The sequence below is a fragment of the Gadus morhua genome, chromosome 18 (assembly GCF_902167405.1).
Source record: "Gadus morhua chromosome 18, gadMor3.0, whole genome shotgun sequence".
In the NCBI taxonomy this organism is placed as follows: Eukaryota; Metazoa; Chordata; class Actinopteri; order Gadiformes; family Gadidae; genus Gadus; species Gadus morhua.
In genome coordinates, this window is record NC_044065.1 from 18,746,075 (window position 1) to 18,761,091 (window position 15,017).

At 44.9% G+C, this 15,017-nt stretch overlaps 1 protein-coding gene across 2 annotated transcripts in view; it reads right to left on the minus strand.

Annotated features, from left to right (window-relative positions):
* The window catches only part of LOC115530779 (protocadherin-15), a 227,544-nt gene that overhangs the window by 60,927 nt on the left and 151,600 nt on the right, over positions 1 to 15,017 (minus strand). The window contains exons 32-36 of one of the 2 annotated variants that reach the window (XM_030339518.1): positions 7,574 to 7,750; positions 5,832 to 6,050; positions 2,442 to 2,450; positions 2,063 to 2,173; positions 109 to 114 (exon numbers count right to left, since the gene is read on the minus strand). In XM_030339518.1, coding sequence (XP_030195378.1) covers positions 109 to 114; positions 2,063 to 2,173; positions 2,442 to 2,450; positions 5,832 to 6,050; positions 7,574 to 7,750 — 522 coding nt within the window. The remainder of the gene's footprint in view (positions 1 to 108; positions 115 to 2,062; positions 2,174 to 2,441; positions 2,451 to 5,831; positions 6,051 to 7,573; positions 7,751 to 15,017) is intronic. The other variant, XM_030339520.1, reaches the window with a different exon arrangement.

Consider the following 15,017-nt stretch of genomic DNA (forward strand, 5'->3'; position numbering starts at 1 on the left):
TCAAAGCAACAAAAAATAAATAAAACATCCATCAAGGTGCCACTATCTAAATCAACTATCTACTATCCACTACCTACTATCACAGGCCAGAAACAGAATGTTACTCACTTTTGACTGCATGCCATGTTAAGAGAGACAGAGAGAGAGAGAGAGATAGGTACGAAAATACAGCATGAGCATTCAACTTGTTAAGTTATTCAGGACAGGCCGACCAATTCACAAAAGGAAATACGAACAACGGTTAGGAATTCTACATGACATTCTGGAAAAAGAGGCCACAGTCAAACAGAACTTTTCCCATTCATAAATGCACAAACACACACCCCCACACACACACACCGAAGCCTGATTGCATAGGCTGGCTCATAGTCTACTGTGCACACTCAGACACAGAAGAGTGTAATGCAATCACACACGCAGGCACAAAAAGCTGTGTAACTAAGAACATACACTTGGCGAAATTCAATAATTGTATGTAAATTGGAGATAGTATATTCACATACTATCTAGCATATGAAGTGCCACTCCTATGGGCTGTGAATGAAGAGAGTGTGTGTGGAGACAGATCAGGAACGGACAGGGATTCGGTGAGGCATGTCCGTTTGATGAGACCCACCGTCTTCCTCAGTGCACTGCTGGGGAAATGGAAATGAACCAAATTGCCTTTTCTGTGTTCGTGTCTGCGTGTTTTGTGTGTCCATGTGCGTGTGCATGTATTCTGTTCAGATATCGTTTTTTAATACACAAAGTTAGGAGTTTGGTACAAAGAGATGCTATTCGATTTGTGTATAACTCGCTGATACGCAGCGATATTTAATATTGACTTATCCAGAGACGGCTTGCCATAGCCAGTCTTTTGTTGAAATAGATTGACTCAAGTTGGGGCTTTTATCTGTCAATGCCACACGTGCGTACATTCCACTAGTTGTTCCCGGTGGGGACTGAACCAGCAACCCTGACACGTGGTAGGAGAGCCCCAGGGGTACCTGGATGGATCCAGGGGGTACTCCAAAGAAATCTGTGCTTTACCTTCCAAATGGTTAATGGTAAATGGATTGCTTTATACAGCGCTTTTCTAACCAGCGGCCACTCAAAGCGCTTTACAATATTGCCTAACATTCACCCCTTCATGCACACATTCACACACCAACAGCGTGGTCAACAACGCAAGGCAACAGTCAGCTCGTCAGGAGCAGTAAGGGTGAGACGTCTTGCTCAGGGACACCTCGACACTCAACCCGCTCTACCTCCTGGGCCACATGACCCGTCCTGTGGCTGACGTACCAGTAATAATTGTATGCAGCCAAGTGTAACAACACTCCCCTTTCGCTGATCAATGACGGGAAACTCACCCACTGAGACATCTACAAACCTTGCTGCTCGTTTTTAGATTTCAGTGAGCTGTCCGTGATGCTGGGGGTACGGTAGGACGTGATTGGTCACAGGGGGCACTCGGTAGGATGTGATTGGTCACAGGGGGCCCTCGGTAGGATGTGATTGGTCATAGGGGGCACTCGGTAGGATGTGATTGGTCGAAGGGGGTACTCGGTAGGTACCCACATGTCAGATGACATGAAAGGTTTGTGAACCACTGCTCTACACGTTGAGGCACAAAGGACAGCATATTCACAAAGAGCAACATTTCATTGGTAAACTTATCAAACTTTGTTTGTTAGTCTGACAGCCAGCCAGAGTTCCACCAGCTTACTCGCACACTTACACACGTCTGGGATTAACCTCACCTTGGAAACCTGAGTCAGCCATTTCATTGGCTGTTAAATGGCCAACTTAACATTTGTATTACATTTAAAGGAATTTTGCTGGTGTTTTTGTCCAAAGTCACAACCATTTCAATTCATCAATTCATTCACACATGAACACACCGCAGGGCGTCTTGATCAGGGACACCTCCACACGCTAGGAGGAGTCGGGGATCTAACTAGCAACCATCCGGTAACCAGTCAACCCGCGCTACCTCCTGAGCAACTGTCACCCCACTAAACAGCCTCTTAACACGTGTGGCCCCTGCTGCGGGGCCCCTGGCGTAGTGGTGTGCACTCACATGGCGTTGTCCCCCAGCTCCTCGTAGAGGTTGTTCGCTGTGCCGCGACCGGGTTTGCCCGATGGCAGTGCCATCTGGATACGGGCGGTTTTGGCACATTCTTCCTGGCGCCTGGAAGCAACAAGCCAGTCAGGGGATTGGGCACTAACTGACCGGCAAAGTACCGGCATTTCAATGACTAGTGTTTTCACAATAAGAGCGTTGTTACTATGTAGTAAATTGATATCCTCTCAGTCATGCCGTTTAGACAATAAGTTAGGAACTGTACACTAAATTAAAATCTATTTGTGCTTTGTTACATAAAAACAACCATGTGCTTTTTTTCGCAATCTCCTACATTTTGTGACAAATAAAACAACATTAATGACTAGGTACTCACTCTTTAAACCTGGTCGCAATGCACATCACAGGATCATGGAGAGAGAGAGAGAGAGAGAGAGAGAGAGAGAGAGAGAGAGAGAGAGAGAGAGAGAGAGAGAGAAGGTGAAGAGGGGGAGAAAAATAGAACAATTGTTATGATTCATATATCACAGCAAGTTTCCTCATGGTTAACTGTGTTTCTGTGCTGATTTTGAGTATCCCTCTTCATTATAGGCACTTAACAACATTCTGAAAGATTAACGATTCATCCACAGCTCCTATTATCAACATACATCGTCATACCTCTCTGGGCGTAGCTTTAGTGTCACTGTTAACCAAATAAGGTCTGAGTCAGCAGATCTGTTGTGTGGAGTCCCCCAAGGCTCAGTTTTGGGCCCTGTGTTATTTTTGCTGTATTTGATCCCCTTGGGAAAAATCATCCAGGGATTTCCTGATGTTTCTTACCACATGTTTGCTGATGATATCCAGCTTTACTGTTCCTTCAAGCCAACTGAGCTCCAGAGGCTAAGTTCCTTAGTTCAGTGCTTGGTGGAGATAAAACATTGGCTGAGTGATAACACCCTGCAGCTTAATGAGGACAAAACAGAAACACTGGTTATTGCCCCTGATGATTCCATTCCAGGGATTAACCAGTACCTGGGTGACTTGGGCCAGTCTGTCAAACCGAGCCTAAGAAACCTGGGTGTTGTGTTTGACAAAGACATGTCATTAGTGCAGCACTGTAAACAGCTGACCAAAAATTGCTTTTTTCAACTGAGGAACATTTCGAAACTCAGGAAAATGGTTTCACAACATGACTTGGAGCTGATCACTCATGCATTTGTGTCTTCGCGTTTAGACTATTGTAATAGTTTGTTTTCTTGTCTAAACAAAAAGGAGCTGTCTCGCCTGCAGTTAGTGCAAAACTCTGCAGCGAGAGTTCTGACTCGCACCAATAGGAGGACTCATATAACCCCTATTCTTAAAGCTCTTCATTGGCTGCCAGTTTCGTCCAGGATCAATTTTAAAATTTTGGTTTTAACGTTCAGAGCTTTGCATGGCCAGGCTCCGCCTTACATCAGTGATCTGATCCAGCCTTACACCCCAACTCGGGCTCTGAGGTCTGTGGATCAGAATCTGTTGACGTTGCCACACACTCGTTTCCGGACCAGAGGAGACAGATCCTTCCAGGCTGTTGCTCCCAGGCTCTGGAACGATCTTCCGCTCTCTCTGCGTTCGATGGAGTCTGTTGACTCCTTCAAAAAGCAACTAAAGACCTATTTGTTTGCTCATGCTTTTGCTTAGCTGTCTTGGGGCTGCTATGTTTGTCACCTAGTTGTCTTGGCCTTTTAAACTTAAATTTGTATGTACTTCTTAACTGTGTATTGTTATTGTTTTTTTTTTTTTTTTTTAACTGTGAAGCGCTTTGTGACCCTGGTCTGTGAAAGGCGCTGTACAAATAAAGCTTACTTACTTACTTACTTACTATACCCCCAAACTCCTGCAAATCTCTTCTCCCTGCATTCTAGCACTCTCCGCTTCCCCCTATCTTCGGTGCCCTCAACACTTTCTTGCCCCCTCTCCTCTCCTCTCTCCTATCCTTTCTCCTTTCTGCTCTCCTCTCTCCTGTCCTCTCTCCTATCCTCTCTCCTCTCTTTTAGCCGCACTCTTGTCCCCTCTCCTCTCTCCTCTACTCTCTCCTCTTCCCTCCCCTCTCCTCTCCCCTGTCCCCTCTTCTCTCTCTTTCCTCTCTCCTTCCTCTCTCCCTCCTTTCTTCTCTCCGCTCTCCTCTCCTCTCCCCTATCCCATCTCCTCTCATAATCCTCCACCGTGGACCCTGATGCCATGGTAACACAGAGAACCCAGGTGAGTTGATTATTGGAGAGGCTATAATGTTAATCAGAGTTTAAAGAAATCCTGACATCCACTGTGCCGGCACTCTCTCTCTCTGCCTCTCTGTCGATACCTCTCTCTACAACTTGCTTACTCTACCTTTCTCTCTTCTCTGTTACTCTGACTCTCTCTCAATTACATTTAATTAAGTTAAGCATAGGACTGGACTATTACCGGTCTGGTACGGCAACAGATACCGGATATTTTTTCTTTTGTCAGAGCATTTGGTTAAGTGATTGCTGTATTGATGTAGAGAATGAAAATAAATATGGCACAAAAAGCTTCTAAAATAAATTGCTAACCCCGTCTTTGAAGAGGCTTGATTGGCATGGGAAACATAAATCCTCATTGCCCTAGCCCAAGAAAAATTAAAATAAGATGAAGGAAGATAAAAATATGTATTTCTATATTCATCATTATCTCATGGGAGACTGGAAAAGAGCAGAACTGCAACGTAGGTCGAATGTCATTGGCTCTTGCTGAAGTGGCAGTCCAATTACCTGTTCACTGTGTGTTAGCATTAGCACTTGACCTGTCACAGCGGTAACTGGACAGCCCTTTAGCACTTTTCAAACATATGCCCACGCAAAACGCTGTAGAATTATTGCCTCATATTCACACACGCCTGCATACACCGACGGCGGTGTCAGCCACGCAAGACAAAGCCTTATCCAGGAGGAGCCAGGGATTGAACCAGCAACCTTCTGGTCGCCACACAACCTTATCTACCTCATGAGCTACTGCCGCCCTCCTAATGAGCGATGAAAGGCTCATTCAAAGTGCTCACCAATTAATGGAGAAAGTCTTATCTACCATTTTAGATGATGTGTAACTTATCTCCTCTCTCACCATCTCCAGCCTATCTATTGATCTGCATCCTAAGAATTTGTCTTCTCTGCTCAGACGTCTGGAGGACCTCAGTTAAAGCACTGCATATTAATGTGAAGGTCATTCTGGGGGGGGGCGGAACCCGGGTCGGAAAGCAAAACCACAGAGCACTGGGCGGCGTTACGCCTAGTCTTCATGGGGTTTATTGGAAAACTTGCTGGCTGTTTTCCCGGCCGCAACCCAATCTCACACCAAAATGAATTTAACTATGTTGATCCACAGTGGAAAATGTATTAGATTTACAATAACGGCTCTAAACATGTGACATGCCTACGTTTTTTGGCCTATTATTTTCAATAGGCCTACGTCCACGTCCGTTAATGACTGCGCAGGGTTCTCAGACGCCTCTGGTCCTTCCAAAACAGGTTAAGTCTCGTAGTGGGGGTTATCTCGGCCATGGCTGAGAATGAATCGGCAGACAGAAACTTTCTCTTTCATAATAGGCCCCTCCTCCTACACTCGTGGGAGTGTTTTGAAGTTTGCGCAAATCACTTGCGTCACGCAGTGGAAATATTCGCTTTTGGTATGAATGCACAATTAGATCCATACCTATCCTATTTTTATTAAAGGGAATGAACCCCATAGTATGTTAAAAAATCCCTCCCTTCGGAGTCTCTTGTGTACTTACTGTCGGTACGTGACGATCACCACCAGGATGGCGGGCACACAGCAGAGGATGATGATGACAGCGAGGGCCAGCAGCGCCCCCTCGGTGTAGCCCACCGTCTGGGTCGCCTTGCGGACCCCGGTCACCACGTCGGGGGTCCGGATCTCCAGGATGCGTCCCCCGGGCGGCAGGTGGAGCTGGAAGTCCTTGTTGATGTCCAGCAGTTTACCGTCTAGGAACCTGAGAACCGACAAACGTTGTTGGTGTGAATATCTTTTTGCCAGCTCATCGCGGGTACAAGTGGCTAAAATGGGTCTCAAGGATGCTCAGGCATCCGTGATGATCTCAAATTATATCTTCTGCTTAGAAAGGAGTCAGTTGAGGTAGTTCGGGACCCCCCCGTTAGAGCTGGTCTATGTGGCCCGGGGAAGGGAAGTCTGGGCCCCCCTGCTGGAGATGCTGCCCCGCGACCCGACCCCGGATAAGCGGTTGAAGATGAGTGATGACTGAGTGAGTGATCGTTGCATCACATTATACATTTATGTCAAAAAATATCAATCCATGCTCTGTTCCTCTTGAATTTATCTCATAATGTTTATTCTACTGAAGGATGGGATTTTATATAACTTTCATGTAGCGTTTGATATTTCTTTTCCTGTTGAGTGCGTTCATTCTGGGCCTTTTATGCATTTCCCGGCTGTAGTTGTGATAAAGTACAGTACACATACACTTGAAGGATGTCTATTGCAATGTTCAACTTGGGATGTTGAGCAGGAAACTATGAACGCCAACAATTTCACAACCCGAAAAAAGTGTGTTTGCGTGTGTGTGTGTGTGTGTGTGTGTGTGTGTGTGTGTGTGTGTGTGTGTGTGTGTGTGTGTGTGTGTGTGTGTGTAGGTGTGTCTTCACAAACCCAAGAACCACAGACTAAGCTATTCAGCAACTTGTCAGTCTGTCGGTTCAGCAAACAAAGTGCTTGTCCCATGAGACCAAACATTATGTATAAAATAGCAGTCCCCCAATGCGCTCCACATTCTGGCACAGCTTTCTCTAACAACTGAGTATTTTGTATGCATCTATTTAATAGATCAACGAATACAAAATCCCTCAGGAAAAATGTAGTGTTCCTTTACAAAAAGTCATAGTTTTTCTTGTGTGTTTTACATCAGGACATAAGTAAGATTAGAGGAAATAGAGCATCTAATTCATTGGAAATCTCATAAACCCAAACCGGCAAGTTTGAGTTTAAGATAACATCATGTGCCATCAGTAATGAATAACGACACCACCTGCTGTTTAGTGGGTAATACAATGTCCTGCCAAATTTGTCCCATTATGAATAACTGCAGGCATGAAGGGAAGGTAGAAAAGAAAGTTGTGGTTGTTGTTGTTGTCCAAGTGTTTGACAGACAAAGGGAATATTCTGGGTTTGCATGCCTGTGGTAGGTCTAGCTGTAGGCCTTCCTGCTCCAACATAATTCTAAAAAAGAGCAGTGTACTGTCTGTGTCTGTCTATATCAACTAGACACATATTTTCTTTATTTATTCCTTTTTGTCTTTTCTTCTGGTTTCTCATTTTATTTGATGTGTGTCGGTTTCGGACTCTGTATATGTGTATGTCTCTTGTTGCTTTTCAGTTTTGTTTTGGAATATTGCTCATTCAAGTGTACCAATGAGTGAAATTAAAAAGAAAGAAATGATATAATGAAATAAATATCATTCAAAGAAAACATCTAAACAAAAGCCACCAAAGTGTTTGTACTTGTGGAGCTCCTGTCGGGACACCGCCCGGTTGGTGAGGGGGTCGATAGCGTACACCATCAGGTCAGACTTGGAGTAGTCCTCCTGCTCCAGGCCGTCGCCGTGGCGATGGGGCCCGATGGACTCCACAAGGACCTTGGCCCCCGGGATCTGCTCCTGGACGTAGCTCTCCAGGATGCTGGATGGGAGAGAGAGAGAGAGAGAGAGAGAGAGAGAGAGAGAGAGAGAGAGAGAGAGAGAGAGAGAGAGAGAGAGAGTTATATATTACTGAGGACTGATATCAGATAGTTCAACAATTGACACCAGCCAAAATGTTATTGCATGTGGTATGTAGAGAATAGAACAAGAGGGTTCAGAAACGACCAAGGAGTTTCAATGTTGAGTCCAAGAAGATTTACAATATATTCTGAACAAAAGAACACACTGCTGAACAGACGGAACGCCATTTCAATTTCAACCACAGCGGGATGCCACACACACACACACACACACACACACACACACACACACACACACAGACACACACACACACACACACACACACACACACACACACACACACACACACACACACACACACACACACACACTTAGCCATTGCTTCAGGTACAACCCATTGCATATGCACACATTGTTTTCATGCTGCAGGGTATGCATGTGGACACAGGAGAGTCCCAGTTGGGCAAACAGGAACCACTACACCCTGATGTGCAGCACCCATTGCCCCCAGGAAACCTTTCCACACAGCAGGAAGAGTGGCAAAAGGGTTTGTTTTGTGTGTTAGCCATTTGTGGCTGCGGCTTCTTATTTCTTGTTTGTACACCTACTTAATTATGAATATGTAGCGGCTGGCTGGCTGTGTGTGTGTGTGTGTGTGTGTGTGTGTGTGTGTGTGTGTGTGTGTGTGTGTGTGTGTGTGTGTGTGTGTGTGTGTGTGTGTGTGTGTGTGTGTGTGTGTGTGTGTGTGCATTGTGCTTATGTGGGTGCCAGTGCCTCCAATGCCTCCAAGACCCTTTACCAGGCCAATTCCCCTCTGGCTCAAGCCCACATTCTGGTATTATATATGTATTATTATTATATATTATATACATATATGATCTCTCTTGCCTGAGTATTGCATAGAAAAGCTATGATGCTGATTGGAAATCCCTGAGGATTTTGTATCCCCCTTCTTATTTAATGCATGTGGTGATGCATTAACCTAATTTCCAGGCGTTCTCATCTCACTAGCGATCGTCTGGACCAGAGAGCTTCAAATGTACGTCATTGGCGAGAAAGAGGGCGGGACTTCAGAGCATGCTTTGGAGGAAAAGCTCTCCGGTTCAAATGGGTTTAGCACCAGAGAGGGGTAGGGGCTGGCGATAGAGAGATATATAACCTGTTACATGTTTGGATGTTTGATTGATTGATTGATTGATTTCATTTATTTCAGACGTATCAAAATACAAATCAAGCATCGCAAATAACACCAAACAAAATAAAAAGCATGACACTACAATAAACAAAAGCGATGTGCCAATTATTTCACAAAAGAAAAAAAATGTTGCTTTGTCAAATTCTACGTCTCCTTGTCTTTGTTATTGCTATTCTTGTCATGATGTTATTCTTCTTGCTCTGGGGACTGGTAACTGATGAATACAGCTCATTGGAAGTAAGAGATTCTCCATAGACAGGTTCTATGGGTGGGACTATGAATGGAGGCACTCCATCCATAGTCTCTTACTTCCTCGGAGCTGTCTGTTCCAGTTCCCAGTCCACCTGTCTATGGAGAATCTCCTTCTCCATAGACAGGTGGAGCTACATCCCCGGAGGTGAAGGGGATGGAGGAGGGCTGCAACAAGTCTCCAAGAGAACAACAGCATGAATGAGAGTTGTTTGAGAACTCTGCGCATTGGTGCACAATTGTACTCATTGTACTAATCGCTAGGTTAACCCATTCCCTGTATACAACAAAGCTAGCTAGGATAAGATGCACAACTAACGCATGAGGTCCTGGTTGTGATATGAAGGGGAGGGGCTTGCAATGACTGCGTGGGGATGAACAGAAGGGGAATGTCGTCTTACTGGTTTAACTTTTGCTTTAGCTACATTTAAAGTACATTACAAAATGATTTAAAGTAGATAGTTAATAACTAAGGCAATAGATTATCCGATGTAAACATTTCCTCTCTTTCCACATCCCTAGTTGCCAAAGTCCCTGTGGTTCTTCAGAAACAGTTATAATGGGGCCTTTCAGAGAGTTATTCCTCACCTGAACAACAAAACCCCTCTGATCCGTAATCAGAGCATAACCACTAAACCCAGCACAGAGCCACTTCTAGCAGTAATGCATGCAGACGAGGTGCTGTGAGGGAACAACCCAACCACTGCCATGAAGGGGACCACTGTGGAGGGCCCCCAGGGGGCCTCACAAGGAGCCGCTTGTTTCTTCTAGTGGCCCTCGAGTTGGAGTTCATCCTGATTCTCAACCACATCACCTGTCAAATTTTCGGGGGGGCCAGGGGGAGGCTTACCTCCACCGAAGGAAACCCAAGTACCTCTGTTTTGGGGGCCTTCAACATTCTATCAAAATTGAAATATAAAACATTGTTCAGAGATCCGTCTGAAAAATGTGTCTAAAGTCATCACTACACATTCAGTCTGGGGGGAATTGGGATTGCAACCTCCCAAAACAAAGAGGTATGAATCAGATTTAAGGTAGAAAACCAGTTAGCAGGAGGTACAGAGACTACATCCCGTACTTTGAACAAGTGAGTGTAGATTCCTCTGTAGAAACTGAACATTTCCTCTTCCTTGTTCCAGTTTTAGAGGAAGCATTCAACAGTTGATCTGAAAGTCGACTTATGAAGCTTTAATGTAAGTTAAATATGTTTGTTATTTAGTTGTTATTTAAATGTCACGATTGTATAAATTATACTTATGATATTGTATATTGACTGTTTACACACAAACAATAAATTAAGCCTCAAGTGTATAAGTGGCTACAATCGAGTGTCCAAGTGTACAAGAAGCGGAAATCACCTTCCATCGCAGCTGTCTGAAAACTTGACTCACTTCAAGGCTTAGCTCTTTAAATTGTCCTGCAGCTGGAATGCAGCATAATATGCTTAATAAAAATAAAATGTACTGGCATAGAATAGGAAACATCTCAAATGTAAAAATAAAAGTCTTCAGGGTTCATGAAGGCTTTTTGTTGAGCATGAACGCATTGAACGCATTCAAAGGTGATTCATTCCACCATTATGAATGCAGAAAAGACCTGTGGTATGTTTTTCTCCTTTATGGAAAAGTGTGGAAAGTACAGATTTGCACTTTCCACAACTATCTTCAACTGATTTTGTCTTAATATATGGTTCTGGCAGACTGTCATTCAGCCTGTTAATCACCTGGGGCCGGGCTTTGGATCCATGGTAACGATTACTTCTGGGCCTCGTTTCCCAAAACGATGGATCTTCGCTCGTACGATCATTCTCACGATGGATTTTGCGAACCATCGTGAATTTCTTTGGAGCGTTCCCCGAAACTCCTCTTAATATGAACGCGCGTTCACTGCAGTCACGACGTTCGTAGGATTGTAACTGTCTACTGACACGATGCTGAAATGGGCTCCGTACTGAGGGAGACGCAGGAATGTCACAGGAAAATGGGGTTAAAAAGCGTTAAATGTTCTCCCCATCAAGGCCATCAGCAGAGTAGCCTACGAAAAGAATAGACCGCAATAATTTGAATGCTAAAGATATTAAAACACAATTGATTAGGCCTAGCCCGACATAGGCATCGGTCCTAATCCTGAATACTCTGCGTTTTTTCAAGGCATTTTCCCCCCTTCCATGTTACAAAAATCAAAAATAGCTTGAGTGACAAGTAGGTGCTGATTTCTGAAACATGCTTTGCGCAGCATAGAGAGCCGACTTTATCTGATTCTGAATCAGGTTTCATTGATTGGCGCGCACTCTCTAGTCTACAATATTTGTAGAAATTTGAAATGCAACGTTCGATTAATTCATTATCATTCAAACGCAAAGGCTAGGCATTGACACACGGCTATTGCTGAACCGATTAGGAGAGCTTGGTCTAGATCCTGCCCATATTGTTGGGCAGGATGATGTATGCTATAGGTCTTTTTACACTGTCAAGCCGGTTCGGTCGCAGCTTGGCACGCCCAGCGATTGAACCTTCTTATCTCAAGTTTCCTGTGTAAACCCGAGGGGTCAACCCCCGGTCGTCGAGGCGCGGGCTTTCTTGGTTCACTGGGGAAGGCGGGGCTGCGCACGGGGTCTAGACCTCTTTAGAATAATTTATATTATTGCATACTCCCAAATGTTTTAATTTTTTTATGAATGAAGACACTCGCATGCAATAATTAGTTCACGTCTGAGTGTAGACTACAAACGCGATTAACTATGGTCAGGGATGTTCGTTACTGTCTAGACACGGTCCAATAAATAGTGAACGTCATCACAGCCTCAACGAAGCGCATGCAGTGCTTCATGCAAACAATCGCAACAAAAAAGGCCTGCAGAAATTATCCGACACCCGCTGGTCTCAGCATGATTCATGTCTACAGTAGCCTATGTCTTCTGTCATTGATCAATATGAGGACATTTTAACCACAATGGTTGAATTAAAATCAGAGGGAGACAGCAAGTACAGTTCGAAAGGGACCTCCGACACAAGAGCAATGGAATCATTTGATTTTATTATATGCCTTGTGACGTGGCTATTGATCGGTACATTTCGGCTGCGCATGTATTTTTGGTATTTTAAATTGCTGCAATAAATTATGTTGTTGTTGACTTCTAACATGTCTCTATCTTTGCTGTTTAAATCTAACAGTAGTCTATGAGTAATATATCGGCGGGAACCACTGTTTTTGGTTGCAAATTTGTGCCACTCGGCATTCCGTGGTACTAGATGTGTTTTAATAAAACACATCCAATACACAGAATGTCCGCTGGTGACGCCACTGAGGCTATAGTAGGCTTACGAAGCTCTTAGCATCCTACGAGTACCCCTGGAGTCCTCGTTAACTGTGAGCTTTTTTACGACGTTCGTTACCAACGATGCTTTCGGGAAACGGTGTGAAAACTGTACGATGCTCGTACGATGCACCTCACGATCCACTTAGGCTAACGATGCTTTCGGGAAATGGGGCCCTGTCCAATATCAGGCATTGACTAAATTGGCACCCTAGTGCTCCTTTGAACTGAAAACACAATCCCTTATTTGAATCCCCCAACCTCCAATAATAACATCAAACACACAAACACCCTGGCTTTGGATCACTGAGCCCTGAGACCGTTCTGCTCAGGCTCTTCGGCTCCCCAAGCCTTCAGCTTCGTGAAGCCACAACCGCAATCTTGTCGTCTGAGAGAGGCTTTTTGGTTTATTCAGCATTTATTTCATTAGTAAATCAAATACTATCCCAAACTTACTTGCGAACTTGCGAACAAAGCTGTTTTTTTTAAGTGTCTCACAATGTTTAAAAATAAGATAACGACAGACATTGGGCCCTATCTTGCATCTGGCGCCAGTGACTTAGTCACTGGCGCCAGGGCCGGATTAACACTTTCTGAGGCCCGGGGCTAATTACCCGGGTGAGGCCCTTCATATCATGATGTTCTGACGCATGACCTCACACAAACCCACTGACACATCAGCGTACACAGTAGGCCTACCAATCTATGACAGACTATTTAAAGTGATTTCAATTCAATTAAATTCATTTCAATTCAAGGGTAGCTTTATTATAATTGCAGTAGTGTTGACAAAGCTGACAGAATGAGGATGGGGAAACAAAATGTATCTGAATTGGCCTACTTGAAAATGTAGGAAAAAAGAAAGTATGAAATTGGTGATTTGGTGACTTTGGCAAATCATTACAGAAAAAGTAATAGGCCCTACAATGCATTTGCTATCAAGTACAGCAAGTTAGGCCCAGACAACATAAATGAACAGTTTTTTGAAAGTTACTTAATTTATAGAAATGCATCCTGTTTTTGTCAACTCATCAAAAACTATAAAACAATGTAGGGCCTATTGTAGGCTATTAAAGGTCCCATGACATGAAAATCTCACTTTGTGAGGTTTTCTAACATAAATATGAGTTCCCCTAGCCTGCCTATGGTCCCCCAGTGGCTAAAACTTGCGTTTGGTGTAAAACTAGCACTAGCTGTTCTGCTCGCCTTTGAAAAAACGGAGGCTCAAGCGCGCTGATTTGGAATGTCTGTTCTTCATGACGTCATCAGGAATCTCAGCTCCTCCCCTTACTCTGCCTGGCCCGCCCAGAGACGTTGGCCCGCCAATGAGACTCGACCGTGCGAGCGCCACATGTGTGTGTGTGAATACACACACTGTAACGCAAGTGTTTCTTGTCGGTTCTTTGACGTGTCTTGTGTTTCCACAACGAGACTGTCGTGGGGGTTATCTGAGCCATGGTTGAGAAGGAATTGGGGGAAAGGAACTTTGGTTGGACTCGCTGAAGTACATGAACTGCGACATGCCACCGGTTGCCGCGAGGCACCATCGCCCGGCAGCGGGCAGCCGGCAGCAGGCAGCGCGCGGTTCAGTCGACTTCAGGTTGATGTGAAAGTGGAAGAACCAGAGACGTCGCAGAACCCGACAAAGTCGTTTGTGATTCATAATATCGTCTGGAGGCGCACACAATATGTTATATGATATAGATATCTATGTATTATATGATATTATTTAGATATAGAGCTCCAGGACTGTAACGCAAGTGTTGTACACTTCCTTGTTATTTGGATAACCGTTCTGCTGTTGGTGTGATGGCGCATAACACGTCGGACTCTCGTCTCTGGTATTTCTACAACGAGACTCGTATTGGGGGTTATCTCAGCCAAGGTTGAGAATGAATTGGGGGGAAGGAACTTTGGCTTTGACTCCCTCAAGAACATGAACCACGACATGGAGGAGAAAGGGATCTTTGCCGGGCAGCGCTTATGCACCTCCGCCTCCGGCGGTGGTCCCTCAGCGGGGCTCAAGCGGGAGACATTCGCCGCCAACAATCCCTTTCTCCTCGATGTCGTGGTTCATGTTCTTGAGGGAGTCAAAGCCAAAGTTCCTTCCCCCCAATTCATTCTCAACCTGCGACGTCTCTGGTTCTTCCACTTTCACACCTTTGGACCGGCATTTTCGCTCGTTTTTTAAAAAAAAAAATGTATGGATTTTTGTCATTTGACCTTCAGCGACCGGAGGCCCCCCTAGCGGCGAGGCCTGGGGCTACAGCCCGGTCAGCCCATTCATTAGACACGGCCCTGACTGGCGCATGTGTAGTTGCTAGTTTACAACTGGCGCAGAGCGTTCTTTTCCCACCACCGCCACTCGCCGGTAAATTAGGGATTGATCATGCGCCCCAAGGGGCGGTTCGGCGGAAGGAGGAGGCGTGTTCTGGCGCAAACGGTGTTTGGCCGTTTCTGAATACC